Consider the following 22060-nt stretch of genomic DNA (forward strand, 5'->3'; position numbering starts at 1 on the left):
ACGCCTCACTCCGCCGTGCGTCCCTGGCCCTGATCAAAGATGGCCGCCCCCGCCGTGGATCCCCGAGAGCTTCTTGCCCTCATCCAAGATGGCCACCCCGACTCGCGGATTGGCTGGCCTGCCCGACGCCGGGACGGCCATGTTGAGTGAGGCGGGGGCCGCGGCCGCATCCCGTCATGCTTGGCGGCCGCCGGCTGCCCGGAAGAGGGAGCGGGGCGGTTGTTGACAACATGGCGGCCGCTGGCGCCTCCGCGGGAGGAAGAGGCGGAGGGAGAGGAGGCAGCGGGCGGAGGAAGGAGTCTCATTCATAGGGAGCCCGGCTCGCTGCCCTTGCCCCCTCCCTCCCTTTCTTCCCCCCCTCCCCAGCGGCCGCCTCGCCCCCTCCCCGGCACCATGTCCTTCTTCAGGCGGAAAGGTAGGGGGGCGGCGGGCGGGAGGCCCGGGGCTGAGGGGCGGCTGCCGGCTTCGTCCCCCGCACGCCTGCTGGGCCCCGGCCCAGCCTCTCCGGGGACGGCGACCGGGCCCCGAGAGGAAGCTCGGCCCCTGAGGAGCGGGCTCCCCGCAAATGACGGTCAGTCCCGGCACCTCCCGGCCCCGGCGGTGGGGCCCTTTTCCTCCCTCAGGGTTCGGGGAAGAGGTCGGGGGGGCCGGGGCTGTGCGGGGGTCGCCGCCGCGGGGCCTCGGGGTGCGGGCTGCGGTCCGCCTGCCTGTCGGGGCTCTCGCCGTGAGCTCGGGCAGCCCCGGCTGCGGGCGGCAGCGAACGCCGGGCTGCAGGCGCCGTCCTTCCCGGGGCGGCTCTGGGAGCGGCGGTGGCTGCAGCGCTCGCACCGCTTTCCACCCTTCTTCTGTACGGGGGGAATATAGCTTAGCGATTCTGAACCGGGTGGCTTGTGCAGTTAGGTGGAGTGGTATAGAATGTCTCATGCCTCATGCAGTTTTTGAGCCTCTTTAACTGCTTGCAGAATATTTTTTTCACGACGCTGATATACGTGGCTCTATAAAAATATAATAAGCTAAGTATGTTACAGCAGTAGCTAAAAACCCTAGTTGAAAAAGGGACTTATCACACTGAGTTCTTCATAAAAGCCAAGGAGTCATTGACAAGGTATTTTGTAATATGTTTGTTGATGTTATGAAGCACAAGTTAAGATGTGACATTTAGGACTCCTGAAATATTTATAATATTCCTATAGCACAAATGGATATAGTTTAAATGTGCTTTGAGTGTGAAGTGTTTTGAAGGCCCTTGTGCTACAGCTTGTGATGAAATGTGGTGTAGTGCGCTTTCAATCTGCACGATATGTGGTTTGAGTGGTTTTTGTTGAAAGTGGCACCTTTTAGGAAGGGCCTCTTGGGAAAGTAGTTCTGTTATCTCGTAATGCTGTAGTTCAAGCAATATGACCATTGCTCTTCCAGCAGTGGCTGATACAGCGCTCTCCTAAAGCATTTCTCGGTTACTAAAGCTCAAAATGTACATCTTGGGAGGCAAGACTGTAAGTTAGGAGGAAAGAACGTATTATCTGAGATGATAATATGTTTTTGCTCTTGACTGGCACGTCCTGTTGTAAGCTTGCTCAGCCAAAGTAGCAGCGTCAAAAATTTCATTCTTTGTGGAGGTTAGTGCAGTAATCCTGGAAGAAATGAGTTTAAACTTCTGTTCATATTAGTAGTTCTGAAGATTCTTGAAGACCACTGCAGGTTTTGCAAGTGCCATAATCCTTTTTGAGGTGTTTACATACTAATGTTGAGCTGCAGAATAAAACTTTCATACTGCTTATAAACTGCTCAAAAATAACTTCTGCTGCTTCATTGATGAAGAGAATTGTGGAGCTGATGTTCCGTCCTGATGCGTAACTGTAGGAACAATGTAAGCTTTGACGAAAACTTTCTCAGGGAGAAAGTAATGAAATGGCTAACTGAGTATCTGTTTGTGTTGCTTTGCTTAAAGGACCTTTGGTCAGAGAAGCACAGTCAGAACTAAATGCCCAAGAGGTGCTGTTAAGGAGAGGAGAGAAGTAAGCTTTCATCTGGGTTGTACATAAAATAATATTGTTTTGTATTTCTCCATTTTAGATACTGGCTTTTAGAGATGATCTTAAACTGCAGCTGGGAGAAAAGCAACAAATGAAGGCTTATGATAAAACTCTGTAGACCAGACACATGCAGTCCAAAACCATATAAAAGCATCAGTGTCTTTGGGTTGAAGTATTGTTGTTGGGTAAAAACAAAAACAATTTTTTAAAGTGAAAACATGTAGAAAAATCTCAAAAATAATAGTGAAATAGTTTTTTAATATGTGCCTTAAAGGTCTAGAAAACCGAGGGTGGATAATAGGTTGAGAAATTAAACTATAACAGTTGGACCAGGAGCTGGGGGGCTTGAAGGCAGATTATGAAATTGTTATCAGCCAAAACAGCCAGACTACATGCCCATTCACTGGGCCTATCTTGGAAATAACGTACACAGTCCTGCCAGCTGGCCGACCTCTGATGAAGTTACATATTGCTTTTTGTGTACGTACATGCGTGAACAGCTTAGGTTTGTTCGTTCGTGTATTTCAAGATGTGAATTACAATTCTCCAATATCACGTGGCCAGCTTGCGTTGGTTTGATGCGTTACTGCTTTGTGAATGGATTTGCTACTGGAAATTCTCACAAACTTTTAGTCCTCGGTCATCATGTACCTCAGTTATCTCTCTGGCTTCACACAGATACCAAGTGACATCCGTTTTTTGAGGAAAGTGAAAGTAAATTTCTTTACTGAGACTTCACTCTCTAAAATTTGGTCTTGTCACGTACAGGAGTTTTCTTTTGTCCCCTGCTGTTACTTCTTAATTTTGTTCTGCTTGAAGCTGATGGGGACAAAAGAAGCCTGTGTATAAAGAGGTTGGGAACATGAACCAGGAGTTTGTATTACCACTAATAAGTAGGTGATTAGACAGAGAGGAACTGACCAGTTGGTAAGAAGGAACAGATATATGTAAACTGAAAATGGGCTTATGGAGGACTCTTCTGTTGAAACTCGGGAATCATTGCTGATAGTTAGGAATTGGTCTGGTGAATCAACTATTGGAATACTTTTAGAAAGATGAAGGTTCGTAATACTGTATAGAGGTTGCTTTGTCCCCATTGTACCTCTGTGTTACTTCAGACATGCAGATTTTTTTCAGTGATTTTTCTCCTGCATATCAGCACGCCCCCAGTTATGTAAAAACTGGTTATTCTCACTGTTCACAGCTGCATCTGCCTGCAAGAGTTCAGTTTTAAAAGAATCCGGCTCTTTTAAGGGATACTTATTGGAGAGAGAATGTGCTAGCTGCTAGCTTAAATCTTAAATGCTGAGTTGCCAATTTGCAGACCTGCAACGTTTTTACTTCTCACATTGAAGGCTGGCAGCACGGCAGTGCTGCAGCTGCCACCGTGCAGGACAATTATGTAACCAGAGACTGAAGTTTCCCTTTAAAATATTTAAAATACTTAGGTCAGACTAGGAAGGTTGGTTTTTGGTTTTTTTTTAAATCTGCTCATGTTTTGTGATATAAATGTTTGATTGTGCTGGGTTATGATTTGTGGTTACGTTTCGAAGGACTCCACAGTTGGTGTTCAAAGATGACCTATTTGTAGTAATAATCCCAGCCTGGAGCAGCCAGGGAAGGTTTCACTAGTAGATCATGTTCTTCAATATCACCAGTTAATTTGTTTCTCATGCCATCCTGTTTATGTACTCCTTCAGTTTCTTTATTTTTGTTTTAAACAGATCTCCTCATTCACTTCCTTTAGGAGCTTCCTTTAAAAAATAAAAAAAATATTGCTTTTCCATCACAACTTTTTTTAACTATTATCTTCCCGTCAGTTGCTTGCCGTAGGCTGGATTGTAGTTAACCAGTATTATTTGTAAGAGAATTAACTATTTGCGGTGTGTTTCCAGAACATTTCTATGGTATCCATCATGACTGAGGAGTCGTGGTCTGGTACCACATATATCTCTCTGGCTGCGTATGTCGTACTGCTCTTCCTGTGATACGAGGGAGATATTGTTTTTAGGTGTATGATTTCTAGTTCGCAGAGAGCATCTGCCACTGCCCCTGCTCTTAAAACACATCTATCCCATTCTTTCAAGTTAATGCTATTTATTAAAGTAACCTTGAATGTGGCCTTGCTTTAATCATATAGGCAGCAAGCATCTTTTTCAATGTTAATTTTGACATACTGTATTTCATTAAACTTAATTCACGGATGATAAGGTTTTGCTTTTGAAAATAAACCAACACAAAAGCTTTGAAAGCCTCTGTCAGTTACTAGATGTGCAGATTTAAATACGAGAGATTAGTTTTAACAAAATGATAGTTTACATCTGCCTTTGATACTTGCTGAAGTTGGGAATTTTATGTCCATTCTCTGGTAAATGCCGTTAGTCACCCAAAATAGCATTAACACTTTCCTTTGTATTTTACAGTGAAAGGCAAAGAACAAGAAAAGACCACAGATGTGAAAGCAATTAAAAGTAAGATCAATATTTGTTTTGTCTATAAATTCAGGTATCTAATATCATTTGCCTATTTTTTTTAACCAGTGGAATCATTTCCTCGCAACTGAGCAAAGATGTGACCTATGCATTAAAAACAAAACAAAACCAAAACTTAATTCTGTTTCTGAGTATTTATAGTAACTAATCTTTCCTAGTCATCTTGCTGAATCTGTACGTACAGAAGGTTATTAAATTATGTCAGACATGAGCTTTAATTCAAAGTGATCATGCAATTCAGGCACCTTGCAAATAGTGGTTATTCCTTATCTACAACAAATTACTTCTGAAGTTTCTTGCTTACATGTAGCATACTTTACAGTTTTGAAAATGCAGCTTAACTGTGTCTGATTTGCAAAAGAGGCTGCCAGTGTCTGATTTAACTTTGACTGATGTGGCTTGTGAGACTGAAGATCTGAATCTTGGTCAGAATGAATAGCTATTCTAATGCTGCTCCATGTGATGCAGAAATCTTGCTGCTAAATCTGTTAGGAGAGAAAAAAAATCTTGTTGGGAAGGAATTTTACAAACTGTGGGAAAACAGGATTATTTATCCTGTCAGTTTTTATGGCAATACTAAAAGGAGATGAGGTAATTTGTGTGAATCTGATCTGTTACTTTTATATCCTCAGAAAAAAATCCTGTTTCTGTACTTGTTAATGTGTTATCTGGATATCAAGAGAAAATTAAAGGCTTTTTTCACCTTGGTGGTCTGTCTTTCAAATCAAATATAGGAAACAGTAAGTTGCATCCATTTAATAGCGCACCCCGTGATTTCAGTGCAACTCCAATCTCCAATGACTAGCTGAAAGAGGTTACATTACCTGTAAATAAAAATAAATTTGAAAATTTATCTTATTACACATTGTGAGCTGCTGCAAACAGCGAGCATCTTTCCAGTTTGGCAAGCAGCTACTCCACGATCTGTATGATGTTAGGTTAGTGATGTAGTGCTGTCTGGAGGTTTTGGAACAGGTGTTTTGATCCTTAGATTAAGTAGAACAATTTTTCCTCAAATGTTCATAATATAAAATAAAATTTGAATCTAATTCACAAAAGCCTAAACCATTATGAGGAGTGTGGCTCTGGTTTTACACGAGTAGCCTCTAGCAAGTTTTTCCCAGTTCCTGTCATCAGCCAAGCAACTGGCTGCCACCCATTGGCCTGGGAAAAAATGTGTTTTCTCCATTATTGCTGGTATTTAATACCAAAGGCTTTGTAAGAGGTGGCAAGCAGTGTCTTGGTACCAAACACTGCAACTGGAGAAACACTTTGCAATAGCTTAAACATTTTAACTCTCCTATACCGTTGCTCCTAAAGTATCTGTTACCGCGACAAGTGCAAGTGTGAAACTGTCAACTTCTGTCATCATGTGTCACAAAATTGTGAATAAAAATAAAGTTATGCAGCATGAAAGTCATCAAAACCAAGTTGCTTGACACCTTGATGAAACACGTTGTTAGAAGTAGTGTGCTTAGATCGTGTGTCATCTGACTTGCTTTAGGAATCAGAGGTGTAAGATGTCCTTGCATGACATCCTAATCAAATGCAGTTTGCTGAGAGCTTTTGAAACTGCTATGAGCATGTTTTGGTTTTTTTCAGCTTTGTCATCAATTAACAATTAGTTGATGCTTTTTCACTGGCAGAGTTTTGTGTGAGTGTGTGAAGAAGTTCTTCTCTGTTCTCTTCGGGTTCAAATAGCCAGTCGTGTTCTAAAACACCTAGAGGAGGTTAAGGCTTATAACCTAGGTTTCATTGGAGATATTTCCTTATTGCTTTTTTTATCTTAAAACTAAATAGAGGCAAAGAAAATATTTTTCAAAAATATCCTTGTTAAAACTCACAGATAGCTTTGTAGTTCAGGATTTTGCTACACATTTTAGCCTTCAAAAAGGTATGGAAATGGATTGGCAAGAATATTGCAACTAAGCTAAATTGTTGACGAAGTATTAAGCTGTTACAATAGTGGTTATCAAGGAAGCAGGAAGACTCAGGAAGAATATTTCATGTGTAAACTTAGACTTGGCATCTTTTGATTAGCTACTGAATAAGGAAAATGTGGGTGGGTACCGCTGATCTATTGGAAGTGAGTTTATTCTTGCTGTAATAAAACTTGTTTATTTCTGTGGTCTTTACTTTTATCAGACCCTTGATCAAAGATGACACACAGTGGTACAATGAGGTTTTGAATATGATTGACCCTTGCGAACTCTCTGGCATATCTTGGGGTGCTTAGCATTGGATACTGCTTAGAAGAGGTCTTGGGATCCTTGTCTTTTAATCATTCCTGTCTTGATTCCAGCTCCAATACCCGTACATTCCCCTCAAAGAAGCACTAGAAATCATGCCTTGCTGGAGGCTGCAGGACCAAGCCATGTGGCAATTAATGCCATCTCTGCCAACATGGACTCTTTTTCTAGCAGTCGGACAGCTGCCCTTAAGAAGCAGCCAAGTCACATGGAAGCTGCTCATTTTGGAGACTTAGGTAAGGCTTCATTAGCTCTATAATAATGTCAGCATTTCTTTTTATTTTATGGACATTACTGGTATGCTCACCATCCTTTGGTTTTCAGGCAAGTAGATTAGGTAATTGAAAAATTTTACTGTTGTTACCATAGCATCTGTGTTACCCTAGAAGGGTTTTGAATGGGGACGGTACATTTGTTTGTTAAAAGAGGTTCCTTTACTTTGTGTAGCACCGTTATATTGGAATCGTCTCTTCACCAGTTGCATTGCAGGACTTTTTTTTTAATCTAATACCCATGTCTGTAGCACAATATGGAGTCATTCCCTTGATATTTTTCTTTAGGCAGATCGTGTCTGAATTATCAGGCTCAAGAGACCAAATCAAGCCTTTCAAAGACCCTTGAACAAGTTCTGCAGGACAATGTAGCCCTCCCTTATTTTATCCAGTTTATGGAACTACGCAGAATGGAACACTTGGTTAAGTTTTGGTTAGAGGCTGAAAGCTTCCACTCCACAACATGGTCCCGTATAAGAGCACATAGCCTGAACACAGTTAAGCAGAGTTCTTTGGCAGAGCCGGTGTCACCCTCGAAACAGCAGGAAATTGCGTCGTCATCTCCAACTGGATTGCTTGAGGAGAGACTGGAGGATTCTAGCGCAGTCTGTCTGCTCAGGACCAAGCCAGTGGCTTCGGACAAGAACGACAGAACTAGCAACAGCCAGAACCACGTGCTCTCGGGTCAACAGAGTGATAATACCAGTGTTCTTTGTCTAAGAAAACCCGAGACAGGGACCCATTCCGTTCCAGCTGATCAGCAAGAATCTTCCAAGCTTACAGTATCAAACAGAAACAGCCCCTCCTCTGCACTGAAAGACTTGTCAGGAAAACTAATGAAAAGTAAGTGCCCTGTGTTCCCTTTCTTTAAAAAGGTGGGGAGATGGGGAACATACCAGCTGCTGCTTGCTTTGTACGGTGAGGTGCCTCGGTTCTCACGTGTTCTTAGTAAGCATGATACGATGTTGTGAGGAGGAAAATAATTTTGTATATCAGTAATGTTAACTTGCTGTATAAACTAATGGTCAACTTGAGCTATGTATTGTTTGACTGTCTGGTTGTTTAAATATAAATATGCTGCTGAAGAGATTTCAAAATCATTATGTATTCTAATAAGCTTAGGTTACTTCTGTTCCTACGTGTGTAATATTAAGAAATGAAGATTAACATTGCAATGTCCCGTTCTTCCCTCACCCATCCCACCCCCAACTTAAATGAATTGCAGAAAATATGGATGATGGGGCTGAGAATTGATAATTAACTTTCCACGGAAGGTAAATATCCTGTATCACGTTAAATGACATAAGTAATGGTCACAAGAGACTTGTAGAGATTTTTGTGTGGAACATACTGTTTTTGTTCTTGGACTTATTTGATAGAGTTCCTCCTCTTGTAACTGATTTGTTCTCATTTGGAATCTACCTCTTCAGAGGCTACTGGAAGTAAGGATGAAATTAAAATATTTACTTTTGGTAGTAAGCTACATGCGCAGTAACCTGTTTCTCTACTTCGCATCTACTCAGTCCTCCCTCATTTGTGCAAGTCTACAGACAAAAAGGAAACACTCCTTTCTTCATATTGGTTCCTTTTGTTTGCCCAACAGTTTCCTTATGTTGCATCTCTTTCTCTTGGTGTTTGTTTTTCTCATATAGTTACTTATCATGTACCTCCACAATACATAACCTCAGTCCCAAAGTATCTTAAACAAACACAATACTCTTGTCATGAAAAGCACCTTTGCTTTCTAACGTCTAAAAAGAATTTGAGAGTACTAGGTCCTTTTTGAGAAATCTGAAAAGTCTGGAGTATAATTTTTTCTCTCTTCCAGAGCAGTGTCCCAACTCTCCCTTGATGACATGTAAAGCATACATCTTGTTCTGAGGCATCCCATTTTAAGATTTTTTTTCTTTTAATTCCTTTATAATGCAAGTGGTGTTTTTTTATTCTTTATAATGAGAGCTAGAAATTGGGAACTTCACTGCAGTTCTTGCCACAAAAGTGTTACTTCTGGGACTAAGGTGTGCAGCTGAGGAAGAGGGTGCTGTCTTGTCTGGTGGTAGGGAATTCAGAGCTACATTGCTTTATTCCATCTCACTAGTCAGTCCATGCTGGGCTTATTGTGACCTGGCTAGAGATAACACAGTCACTGCAGCTTGTCAGTAGCAAAGCATCGAGTAGTGGACTGAAAGCTTCATGGGAAGGAAACTTGTCACCAACAATTAGATACTTGCTTTTCTGAAGAGCAGGCATTTGTTATTCACTCCTTGTTTTAGACCTATGCCAAGGAATTCAAAGTTTGATTCTGTATTTCTTCCTTGTAGGTATAGAACGGGATGCAGTTAGTACTTTTACCAAATATATTTCTCCAGATGCTGCTAAACCAATACCTATTACAGAAGCAATGAGAAATGACATAGTTGGTAAGAATGTATACTGCCTACTCATTTCAGAGCTTCCTCCTTCCCCGTAAAAATGTATCTTTAATACCACACACACTCATATTTCTTTTCATTTTTATGAATCTTGAAGTTGGTTGTAAAAAGATAGTAGATCCCATTACAAGTATCAGTGCATCTGACCTTTCAGTAGTGCTGTGCAATATCCCCAGAAGAACTTTTAGAGACTTTGCTTAAATTAGTAAAAGAATTCCTTGTGGTTATGGAGGGAATCCAGATTTGAGTCTCAATCAAATATTTTAGCCATAATGTTGTTATTCAGCTATCAGCAGTACTTTAAAAGCTCTTTTTGCACAGTCAGAACCAGCTGATTCTAGTGGATTTGAACTGCAATTTTTCATTAACTAGTCATCACTCATGTCTTTCAGCTCAATCAGCCAAATGCACATTAAAATTAACCTGGTCTTTCTTTGCAGCAAAGATTTGTGGGGAAGATGGACAAGTGGATCCTAACTGTTTTGTTACAGCACAGTCAATAGTGTTTAATGCAATGGAACAAGAGTAAGTTGCCAGAATGGTTTGGCTTCTCGTGTCTATTGTCCTTTTGGAAAAGGTGATTCTGTTAAAAATGTTTATGGAGGTATAACAATATAATAACTTCTTTGTGCAGTCTTCTGTATTTGAAACTGCTCAGATCTCTTCCTCCAAATCCATTCTTGTGATCACTTGCTTGTGCGTGCATGCTGTTGTTGCATTCTTTATATCTTTCTTGTGTCGTTTGTAAACCTGCGCTGTTTCTTGCGTGTTTTGCTTTTATCCCCCTAAAAGTGTAAGATTTGTGGGGCAAGAACTAATTGAGTTCATAAGGTCCCTTGAATGCTGTTGACCCTTAATAACTAATTGTTACTCTATCTGTGTGCAGGCACTTTAGTGAATTTTTGCGAAGTCATCATTTCTGTAAATATCAGATTGAGGTGCTGACTAGCGGGACTGTTTATCTGGCTGACATACTTTTCTGTGAATCAGCCCTGTTCTATTTCTCTGAGGTGAGTATTAGGTTTTGGGTTTGCTTTTTTTACTTCTTTCTATCAAATGGGGAAAAACTATTCATCCCCTATTGGCTCTAATAAAGATACCTCAAATATAGTAAAGATGAGGTGTATCTTTTTCTGGGAGAAAAGGCATTAAACGGTTTCCTGCCCATGTGTAGAACTATTTCAAATGTTCGAACCTGTACACTGTACTGTAGAATGAGTATTTGTGCATATCTTCTCCAGTTAGTGAGTGCTTCTGCGTGTGTCTGCTGTGTAGAAGCTTTGACATAGTCATCTTAATCTTGCTGAATGAAGTGGTGACTTTGAAAGCCTTAAGAATTTTTACAGATAACAAATAATTCACTAGCTTTACATAGAGAGGATACCAGATTGGAATGTGGTAGGTTAAATGTATGATTTTACTGTTGTGGGGTCCTGTACCTTTAGGGAATCATCTGTTAGAAGTAAAATACTTGTCCTGATAGTCTGACAAGCCAATGTAGTTTGAAACGGCAAGCTGGGAAGATGAGACAATATACTGAGCTCCTTGTAAGCTAAGCATAGCATAAAAATAGTGTTTCCTCTGTCTTTAGTATGATACAAATATATAGTTGTTTGGAAACTAAATGTGAAAATCGGTACAGAAAAGAAATGTCACAAGTTCTTTTTTCTTTTTTCTTTTTTCTTTTTTTTTTTTTAAAACAAACTAAATCTGTCTGCAACACTGTATCTGAAAATTCGGAATATCTATATGCCCTGGTGACAATTTTGCATCAGTAATATATGGAGTATGTTTCTTTTTTTTAAATGAGAGCAGGTTTGTCTATGCTTATTAAAAGTTTCTTGCTAAAACTTCTTTAATTTCTCCTCTTTTTTAAATTTCCCTTCCAGTACATGGAGAAGGAAGACGCAGTTAACGTATTGCAGTTCTGGTTGGCAGCAGATAACTTCCAGTCTCAACTTGCTGCCAAAAAAGGCCAGTATGATGGGCAAGAAGCACAGAATGATGCCATGATTTTATATGACAAGTGAGGGAGTTCAACAATTATTTGTTTCTGAAGCTCTAATTTTGTGCTTGTAGTTTTGTGTTGCCTGTGCAAAAGGAACTTTTCATTTTCAAACCATAACTGTGCAGTCTTGCGCTGTTATGCTGACATACATTTTATTAGGGTGGCCTTTGTGTATACACACAAGAACTTTTCAAATTTTTCTTTATACATGAGGAGAAAATCCTTATAAGGACTCCATTCTTAATTCAGAATTTTCAGGACTTGATGGCTTGAGTTAATGTTTGGTTGTGAAATATCAAAACCAATTGGTTGCCATTTGAAAATGTAAAGAATTTAAACCTAATAGCAGATGCAGCCCAGTAGAAAAACATCAAGGTTCAGATACTGTTATCCATTTAAAGTAGGCTGTAGGAGCTGTTATCACACATAGTAAAAGCCAAATAGTGCTTATTCTTAGTATTTCAAAATATTTTCCTTTTTCTAAGGAAGTGACCAGATCCCTTTTAAGATCAGACTTCCCTCTCACTCTCAGTAGTGTAACTTTTTTTTCCTTTATTTGTGCTTCCCCTTAGCAATAATGGAACTGGAAGACAGGCATCAAAGCTGCTTCCAGAAAATGTTTGTTCTTAAGCTTAAGTGTGAGACTCATTGCCACAAGCTTGCTGAGTTATTGCCCTAGTAGGAAATAATAATTGGAGAGGAAGCTAACAACTCACTCTGACTTTCATCAGTCATCCCCCCACTTCATCCATAAACTCAGTTTTCGATGATGCAGTTAGTAGAACAAACGCTGCTTCAGAGTTCTGGGTGTTTCCTGCTTCATTCCTACTTCTGTGCTACAAAGCTGTGTTTGTAAGATTCTGCTCGTCAGTAGTCACATGGTGCTATGTTTCTTTTATCTGTATCTTCAGGGCAAGGCTTTATCAAAAATATTTCTGTGAATTGGGGATTTTTTTCCCTTGTACTTGGTGAGGATCCATTGTACGTACGTTTTTGAAGCCAGCACCATCTAGTGGCTGCAGGACGATTAATGGTCTTCGGTGGAAAGGGTGGGTACTAACCACCTGCAAAGTTTTGCAAATCCTTCTGTGTTGTCTTCTTCCCCTGTCCGGTGCTGCAGGTACTTCTCCCTTCAAGCCACGCATCCTCTTGGGTTTGATGACTCGGTGAGGTTAGAGATTGAATCCAACATCTGCAGGGAAGGTGGTCCTCTCCCTAACTGTTTCACTACTCCCTTACGGCAGGCGTGGACTACCATGGAGACGGTGAGATACCTTCTTCAGAACGGTTTTGGCAGTTAGTAAAGATGATGTGGAGACTCTGTACATGTCAAGTGTCCCCTTCAGCATCTCTGATTTGTCTTGTTCTTTTACTGGCTTCCTGTTTACCTGGATAATAGAACAGCTTTAGTAAAATTTGCTAGACTATTTTCCCCAGCCTGATTTTGAAAGATACCACCCACTGGCTTCTGTTAATTCTCTGTGAAATGTTTTTCCTGGGTGATTATTGCATTTTAATGGTAGTAACAGAATTTCCTCCTATGTGAATTGCTCTCAGCAGCTTATTATGTATCTTTAGAAAATGTTCCTTCCTACTGGTAGCAGTTGTTTGCAAGTCTAATACCAGTGGTGTGCCTAATAGTGTAACTCTGGGGTACCTGGATACTGGAGATTAATGATTTGATTCTGGAGCTGCTGCTGATTTTTGAACAGCATAGCAAAATAACTGTAAGCCTATTGGGTTGTCAGGCTTTTCCAGAGGGGGGAAAAAAAATCTGAACTTCAGTTCCAGTTACTGGAGGATTTGGTTAATATGCAGTTATTTTTGTTCATTTTGCAGTAGGATTCAAATTGAAAGCAATGCGGTCGCTAATGCGGAATAATTCTATGTGTAGACACTTTTACTTGTGTACCATCTACACAAGGACTGAGATGTTTGTGTGTCCCTTTTGTTCTGCAAGTGATCGACAGTAATTGTGCAGACTGGCCTTGATTAAAGAGGACTCCTTGTTCTGTTTCTCAGGTTTTTTTACCCGGTTTCTTGTCCAGCAACCTTTACTACAAATACTTGAATGATCTCATCCATTCAGTACGAGGAGATGAATTTCCAGGAGGGAATATTGCACTGAGTATTCATGGCTCCGGTAGCTCTCCTGATAACGATTCTATAGGGGGCCTGGATGGCTCTGCCTCCCAGGTATGAGTTTCTTGGTTTGATTCTTTTATAGGAAATGCTGCAATCACTTTTCTGTATCAATGTCAAAGTTCCTGTGCTGTAAGGAAACATTTTGTAATTTGAAGCTTCCCATTCCACTTTAACATTAAAGCCTGTGTTACATTAGGACGTGTTTAGTCTACCTGCCTCTAAGGTCAAACAGTATTGACATGGAAGGGTATCTGTTGTATTTGTTGTACCCAAAGTCTTGTACTGCTTTTAGTTCTTTGTATCAAAGTTACATTTTTATTAAGCTGTTAATATTCACTGCAGACTGTTTCATAGTGCCCTGACATTTAGGAATGCTTTTTATTAGAAATAACACTTTCTTTTTTTTTTATCAATACCATAGTTATAACTTTAGGAAAAAATTGACCCTTGTGAATATGCTATAGAATTTAAATATAAATATGCAAGTTTTGTGTGCTCAGTTCTATTAAAGTGCCAGATCTTCTGTCCTGAAGGGTCCACTCAGTTCTACGGTTTAAGGCATCTATCTACTCACGCATAGAGCAATGACAGTTAATATCTGACCAGGTGGTGTTCGCTAGTTTGTCTCAGCAGACTTTTCCCTACTATCGTCCTCAAGCTAGCTAGTCGTGCTGGTCTGATAGAAAACAGCCAGACTCCTGACCTTTCCAAAAGAGAGCTCTGACACTTTACTATATTACCACCGACGTGCTCTGAGCTGGGGGGTGATACCTGCATTTTGTTTGCATGTGTATAGTTTGATGTAAAGCTGGGCGTAAAAAAAAAAAAAAGTCCATTGCCGGGTAAGGCGTTCTAATTGTTCATTAAACATGATTAGAGCTATGCGGCTGCTTCTTCGCTGTACTGTGTAGAAACGAGAATGTGACTGGGCTCCTTCAGCTCTGTTACCCTTCCAAAGTCATTGAGAAATGTCCACTGTGTATTTGCTTTGCACGGTGCCTTGGTTGCAGGCCAGCATCTTCCTTTTTTTATTGCCTTTCGTGGTGCTGCTTTCCAAGAGCTGTGTTCCTGTGTGGGCCTAGCCTAGCCTCAGAAACAGGCAGTGGAGCTCATTACACTCTGAAACCACCCCAATAACGTCAGAGGTGTGTTTTTAACCAGGAGCTGTCTGTTCCAAAAATTCTAGCTTTGCTTAATTCAGATGTGAAAGAAGAGAGGATAAGCAGATCCTAGCTTATCTGTAACCAGGTCAGCTTGCAAATTGCAAGCCCAGCTGAGAGCAGAAAAGCTAAGCTAGAACTGCTTTTGCTGAATAGCTTTTACTGAATGCTGCAGTGCTACCATGGGTTTTAAATCCAGTATCTAGACCAACATTATTGATGTACTGTGTTTCAAGCAACTTGGAAGGTGTACTACCTGCTTCTAATATTTTTAGACCTCCTAATTTGCAAGGAGGGAATATTCCCACCTAGTTGCAAAGTAGGGAATAAAATCTGTGTCCTGACCGTCTTGAAATATCCTGCTGCCTGATAGCCTGAGCAGGAGAAACTGCTGGTAATTGGCTTGCTTGGATGATTTAGGAATGAAGTGCTGCATCTTATGGTGTGCATTCCTACTTATCTGAATAGGAGAATCTCTGGGTCTCTGCATATTTTTGCATAAAGAACAGCGCTTACGCAGAGCAGCAGGAAAGGAGTTTGCAAGGCAGCTGCCATAAACGTTTCTGTTCTATGTTACGGTGCTAATAGATTGCTGTGCATTTGTGCTCTCCCTGCTGTTGCTCTAATATCTCCTTGGCTTTTTTCATAATCTTATATAAATACTCCAGGCCAAAAAGATTAAATGTTTGTTCTCTGTGTATGGGGGAAGCATTGTGTGTTTGGGAATTGCTCACCAAGTGCATGAGAGGGATGAGTGAAGCTGCTGCAGCTTTTGAGGTAGTTCAGTGTTACAGACTCACAAACAAATAATTTGCATGCACACACAGATCTGTTCAGTTGATAATGCTTAGACAGCAGTCCTTACCCATACGTATGCTGACCTTTACATTGGGTCTTTGGCTCTGTTGATATAACTTTATCATCCTCTTTAAAAACAATGTCATACTGAGTTAGGAATTCATTGCTGTGTAGGTGCTCTCTAATTCTTTTATGCTTGCTTAGAGACTTTTTAGAGGTTATCTAAGTGTAAAAGCACTAAAATTGCAGTTTTGTTAAGAAGCTATTAGTTGTCTGCATTGGGCACTAATACTTAGAATTTTTATTTGTAGTCCAATGTCAAAAAGGCTAATGTTAAAATCCTGAAAAATTTTGATGAAGCAATAATTGTAGATGCTGCAAGTCTGGATCCAGAATCTTTATATCAACGAACATATGCAGGGTAAGGTTCATTCAGTGTATCTCATTCTTCCTAGTTATGTGATTCACCTCTGTTTCATTTTTGCTGTGTCCTCCTGCATGGAGAGTACTCCTAAATGCAAGATGTTGCAATCTTAGTACGTGTCTTAATATTTGAAAGTAAATTTATTCCAGTAGTGTGATTTAACACCAATGTCATAGTGAATGTTTCTCTGACCAGAATGGCAGCCAGAAAAATATTTCCAATTGGTTTTTCTCTTTCTCCTAGTTATTATTCCTCTTTGACTCCAAAATACAGCTAAGTAGTTCCTGTTTGGGGTTGGAATAGAAAAGAATAAGCTCAGGCACCTTTGATATTGTAATGTGCAACTTTGATTTCTCCCTACCCCCATGGTAGAAAAGGGCTTATACTTCCTTTCTTTAGCAGATTGCACAGCTATTCTTCTGTTTCTTAAGTTGCTCTTTGTTATAAAGCTTTTCTGCTCTGTGGATCTCATACAGAAGTTCTTTGTTTCTATAGCTACCTTGCTTTTCCATTGCATACCAGTTTTCTGTCCTTTTAGGTACTGTAAACTGTTTTCTCCCCAATGACATGTTTTTATGATAGCGTAGAGCACTTGCTAGCACTGCCTGTTGCTATTACATGATTGAGTCATTGAAGCATTTGCCTGCTTCTAGTTTCTAGAAGAATTTTTAAGATACACTTTGAATTCAGATATGTGAGAAGAGCGGGAGATTTTTCCCAATGTATCAATTTTAGGTGGAAGAGGTGGTAATTGGTAAAATGCCAGTCTTTTGACACTAGAGTCTTTATTGTGGTGGCTTTTTTGTTTTCCTGACTGGTAGCTTTCCATAATGCTGAAGTTCTCTTGGTAACCTGTGTGGTTCTTTTACTCCTGCTCTCTTCAGGAAGATGACGTTTGGACGAGTCAGTGACCTGGGACAGTTTATCAGAGAATCTGAACCAGAGCCTGATGTCAAAAAATCAAAAGGTTTGCTTTCCTCTTTCTCTCCATTTCTGTAAACATCTGCAGAACTGCTCTCTTCCTTACTGCAGTCAAGATAAGCAAGATTCTTGACTCTTTCCAGATCTGTTTTAAGCCAAATAGAGATGCTTAGGGGATCATCCTGTACTGAGGCAAAACCCATATCTGGCCCGGATTCCTAGCCAAATTCTGCTTTTCTGGTCCAGCTGGACTCCTGGGAGTATGAGCAGCCTGTGGGAGTTGGAGCTGTCGATGGAACCTGGCAGGCATGAAAGCCGCTAGCAGCTGAGCTGATGATCAAACCTTCAAAGATTTGGTCTTGAGATGAAAAAGAACTCCAGCTCTCCACATGCTTCCCACCCAGTTTGGGATATGCTGTTAACGCAGCTTTTCAGCTCTCGTAAAGAGAAATGGTTCGGGCTCAGTGTCTAATGAACTGTGGCTCCATGTAATCCCTTGTCGTTCATGCCACTCTGTGTTCTCTAACACCAGCAGTGCAAACCCTTCAGAAGGATGGAAGGACTTGGCTTTTATAGAGGCATACCACAGAGTTTGCTAATATACCTTGCTTGCTGTTTTTTATCTCAACTAGGGTCCATGTTTTCACAAGCAATGAAGAAATGGGTTCAAGGAAACACAGATGAGGTGTGTCCTCTTTTATGTTGTCCTTGTGATTTACTTTACAGTGTAGATCAGGAAAATGAAGTATTGAGGTTCTTAATCCCGGCTGTTTCTCTGAGTATTTTTCTGATGCACCAACAAGAACTGTCAGACTCTGTGTACTAAATATAATTTGATTGCATGCATGTGTGAAACTAGTTTGATTTTTGCCAGTGCATGCTGGTTTAACTAATATACTGGTTAACTGTGTGCTTGCAGTCAAGGTTTTTCTTATTATGGTGTTATAAGATATATCTACAATTAGGAGTGGAGGTGCTGTTGTTGTTTGGTTTTTACTGTGAAGTGACCACTGTACATGGATTACAGGCTGCATTTTTCCCCCTTGGAGGGGCTTGGACAAGTCTCCAACAGATAAGTCTGAAAACTTCACTAACTCTCTTGGAAATTGCATCAAGCCATAAATATTCACAATAATTGAAGTTAATGCTGTACTTGGAAACCAGGTGGATTTCCATCAAGGGAGGATGCGTTTACTACAAGTCACTGAGTTGTGAAGGTTAACTGCTTCTCCAAGGTTGAGCATGTGAATTATGCTGAGAGGACTGTATTTTTATTTTAAGAACTTGAAGCTATCTGTATTTTGGGATGTTTTTTCTACGGCAGGCTCAAGAAGAGATGGCTTGGAGGATAGCAAAGATGATAGTCAATGACGTTATGCAGCAGGCGCAATGTGAACAGCCTTCGGAGAAGGTTACGAAGGTAAGGGGGTGGAAAGGCTGCCTGTCTTTATCTGACTTGAGCCAGACTGTGGGAGGAGCAGAGCTCTTGCTTGCCTTCCTAGTGCATCTAAAACCCACGCTGGTAAATGTTCAAACTAGCATAGCGTGATATGAAGAAGCAAAGGTTGGAAGTGCTTCAGCCTACGTATGATGTGGTAGGAATTTCGTAGCAGACACCTGCAGTGGTTCTCCTGTGCAAGCGTTAAAATTGTCTTTGTTCATTTCGAGTCTCTACAAACTGCCTTACTAGCCAAAAGGGTGATTTGTGTTGCAGGATCAATGCTGTAATTCCTTATTTGAGTTCACACTTGCTATTTCATGTTAGTGAATACTGGTATATTTGCCTAAAGCATCAGTAAAACTCAGCAGCTGGAAAGTCGTCTTGTTGGGCGCACTAATTTACGCAGTGCTGTGTCTACACTTTAAAAAAGACACAGTAGCCCTGTCCATAGGCTAGTGGTTTGGTGTTGCGTATTGTTGTTTAGTGACTTTGTTGTTGTACAAGTCCACGTGTTCTCCATTTAAAAAACAAGTTCTGATGCAATGGTTAGATTTTGTGAAATAATGACGACAGCAGTTTACCAAGTTAATATCTGGTACTTCTGGCTTTCAGGCATCTGACTTTTTTTAAAAATTAACTTGCACTAGTTTTAATTATTGAAGGTAAACATGTGCCAAAGCCCAGTTATTAGACCCAAACGGATGGATCCATAGTTTCGCTATGTGACTGTTTTCTTTTTAATAGAGCAGTTACATTTAAATTACTTGTATAATGATTTCATTTAATAGCTTGGCTGCAAATGATATAATTCCAGTCTGGCTAGATGAAAAGGTCTCTCAGCACAGTATTTAGAAATATCAAGTGGCTGCAGATGCTCTGGATTCAATTAAGCAAGTATGGTTACAGTAATCAGAAGGTTGAGTGTGTTGTGGGATTAGTTTTTTTTTTTCTCTCCCAAACTCATAAGCATACCTGGCTTCAACATTTTTAAGGACAAAATGTCTTCCTATCGAGCGATTGTCTTGTATGTTTTAGGGCAAAATGAACTCTAACCCTGTTCTTCCTTTTCCAGCTATGATTTTAGAAATGCCAGAACAGGAAATCTGGTTTTCCGCTTTGAGAATGAGTGAACTTTCCCTTTTGGTGGATTCTTTAACACAGCCAATAAAAACAAAGCACTGTTACTCCAACCGCCGAAATCTCCCTCATTTATAAGGAAGAATTAAAAAGAAGCAATCCTGTACCTCCACTGTAGAGCGTGAAGAAACACTTTTTCCTGTTGTATGTGGCATTCACAATAATGATGGTTTTTAAAGAGATGAAGACGCAGTTTACGAATGTGTCACTGAGAAACTGTGATCAACTTCACAAATACTTGACCCTGTCTCAAAAAGACTTTTAAGCAAAATATCTGGAATGGGACACAAGCCACAACAAAGAGGGGAAGGTTTTGCTGTAGTTTCTAGTTTTACTACTTGTAATTTTTAAACACATAATTGGAAAGGCCATGGGGTGTGTCCCTGACATCGGCCATTGGAGAAGTGAACCTGAAATGCTGAATTCATTGGCAGTGAATGACCTAAAAAGTTCTAAGTTTTATTTTTCCTTACTTGAAATAGATGCGTACTCAACTGTAAGATAAATGTATTTTACTTCATAACTACATTAACTCTGAAGGCAGCATAGAATGATAAGGAGCGAAGCCTGGTCAGTGTAACTCTTCTTTGTCGAGCTCTTACACCTGCATACGCAAATCCCCTGCTTCCACCACAGAGCAGACTCGAAAGCCAATCCTGCACTTTGTGCAACCCTCTGCTCCCGAGCCACGGCTCTGAATGCAGCCCACGTTTTGAGGAGATTGTACCCTGTAGACTGCTCCATTTTCTTTCCATCCCACGAGCAAGGAAAAAAGTAATTGCTGCCATTCTCCATAGCTTGTTGTCCTCCAACCAACATAGTATCTAATTCCAGATGTTTGGTTTACAAAGAAAAACAATTTTAATGACCTCGGGCCTTCTCCCTGACATTGTCAACACTTGCAACTTGCAAAACCTTTAGTTTTAAGTAAAAAAGCCACCGTGTTACACAGCACCTCTGTTTTTTTCAGTGAATTGATTTTGCAGGGTATCAAAAGTACTCAGTGTCTCACCGTTATGTTATTGCTGCATTTTTAATATACAACACTTCTATTTTGGGTTTTTTTGTTTTATGATTGCTTTTTTTCCTCAAACTTCTGCAAAAAAATCACTTTACGAAGAACTCAAATCATCTCCAATGTTCAGAATATCTTGATTGACTAGCAAGTGTTATTCTGTTGCAATATTCGATTGTATAGAGACACACTGTATTGTCTATAAAAAAGCAAAAAAGGCTGTGTATAGGTTTTTGGTACTATGTACCACCTCTTATTTCTCTCATGCCCAAGTATTCATGTACTTAAAACATACTATATTTAATTGTGTTTTGATTTAAAATATATAAATATTAAAATTTGTGTCAATTTTCTGTTTTGATGGGATTTGACTTTACATGTTTGGGTTTTTTTAAATGTGAGTCTTAGGGGTTTATAAAAAAAACAAACCCCTGAACAGTTTGGCCTTGGTACATTTGCACACACTTCTTAATATTTAATGGATAATGTTAACGGCAGTGTGGTGAAATAAGAGTAATTTCTATCTAAATACTAAATAAGAAGGTGTTTTAATCACAGGACCTGTCAGAAGTTGGGCTCGCAGACAGGTAGAAGGGGCAGGGTTTGGTCCTGTAGCACAGTAGTGAACTACGCACACATACTTGAATCCTCTTCTATGGAGGAAGGCTAAACCCTTGCCCGTTCTGCATGCAACACTTACTCATTTTTCCACCTTGGCAGGATCCAAACTAACCAGCTGAGTGTGTTTAAGGATTACAGGCCACAGGTTTGGGTACAAATATGGCTCAGGGCTGCGTTTCCTTCAGCTGCTGCGCTGCCTGAGGTGGATGTGGGCAGACAGAGGCTTGGCTTATCTTGAGTCGGCTCAGTAGCAAACACCTGGCGTGCTGCAGCTCCTGGAGACTGATAAGAAAAACATCCGGCAAAAAAAGAAGGGAGAAATCGCTGCCAGAGCTCCACTGTATTTGCGGGGCCTCTCCCTGCCCTTCAAGAGGAAGGTGGTGTGCCAAGCGCCTGCCCAGGGCAACTTCTCAAAGCTGCCTTGCTTGAACGGTGGCCAATGGGTAAAGCAAGGCTTGGTTGTTGATTTGGGCCCACCTGCCAGTTTGTCATCTTCTCTCCCTAAGCGGTGCTTAGATTTTAATGGAGCGTTGATCTCCAGGGTTATGGATATCTGATGCTTGCTATGGTTGTTACTGGTTTGTGCTGGACAGGATGGGTGACGTTGAATTTCTTGGCATGTTATGGGTTTGCGTGGCAGATTTGAGTCTCTCCCAGTGCAGGATCTCCCTCCCTGCCTCCTGTCCAGCCCAACGAGCCAGTGTTTATATGGTGAATAAACCACGTTTCATTGCAGCCCCAGCCCTTCTCTCCTTTACCCCGAAGGGTTTACACATGCTGCAACTGGGCAGGCTGCGGCCTTGGCTTCAGTTTTGTATTGGAATGGGATATTTGGGATAATTTTTACTGGTTTTGCTGCTTTTTATCTTAGAAAGGCGCCTGTGTGGTCACCACGGAAAACGCCCCGGAGCG

At 40.7% G+C, this 22060-nt stretch overlaps 1 protein-coding gene across 6 annotated transcripts; it reads left to right on the forward strand.

Annotated features, from left to right (window-relative positions):
* Nucleotides 1-179: 179 nt before the first annotated feature.
* On the forward strand, nucleotides 180-20880 carry AKAP10 (A-kinase anchoring protein 10). 6 transcript variants are annotated; one of them, XM_072881922.1, is made up of 16 exons: nucleotides 245-571; nucleotides 4457-4504; nucleotides 6828-7010; nucleotides 7335-7889; nucleotides 9368-9466; nucleotides 9919-10003; nucleotides 10365-10488; nucleotides 11368-11504; nucleotides 12398-12454; nucleotides 12607-12751; nucleotides 13509-13682; nucleotides 15901-16010; nucleotides 16898-16980; nucleotides 17567-17619; nucleotides 18259-18354; nucleotides 19448-20880. In XM_072881922.1, exons 1-16 carry the CDS (start codon nucleotides 394-396, stop codon nucleotides 19451-19453), a joined length of 2133 nt encoding a protein of 710 aa, XP_072738023.1. In that variant the 5' UTR covers nucleotides 245-393; the 3' UTR covers nucleotides 19454-20880. The 6 variants fall into 6 exon arrangements, 5 of the variants coding, with proteins under 5 accessions (XP_072738027.1, XP_072738023.1, XP_072738025.1 ...); XM_072881924.1 differs by having other exon boundaries at nucleotides 245-415; XM_072881925.1 differs by lacking the exon at nucleotides 245-571 and adding an exon at nucleotides 1994-2015.
* The last annotated feature ends 1180 nt before the right edge of the window (nucleotides 20881-22060 follow it).

Source organism: Ciconia boyciana, chromosome 17 (genome assembly GCF_034638445.1).
Source record: "Ciconia boyciana chromosome 17, ASM3463844v1, whole genome shotgun sequence".
Classification (NCBI taxonomy): Eukaryota; Metazoa; Chordata; class Aves; order Ciconiiformes; family Ciconiidae; genus Ciconia; species Ciconia boyciana.

Coding starts and splice junctions, on each gene's coding strand:
- AKAP10 (XM_072881922.1), top strand. CDS start 394: ATGTCCTTCTTCAGGCGGAAAGGTAGGGGGGCGGCGGGCGGGAGGCCC. Junction 7,011..7,334: donor TGCTCATTTTGGAGACTTAG/GTAAGGCTTCAT, acceptor ATTTTTCTTTAG/GCAGATCGTGTCTGAATTAT. Junction 9,467..9,918: donor AATGAGAAATGACATAGTTG/GTAAGAATGTAT, acceptor CTTTCTTTGCAG/CAAAGATTTGTGGGGAAGAT.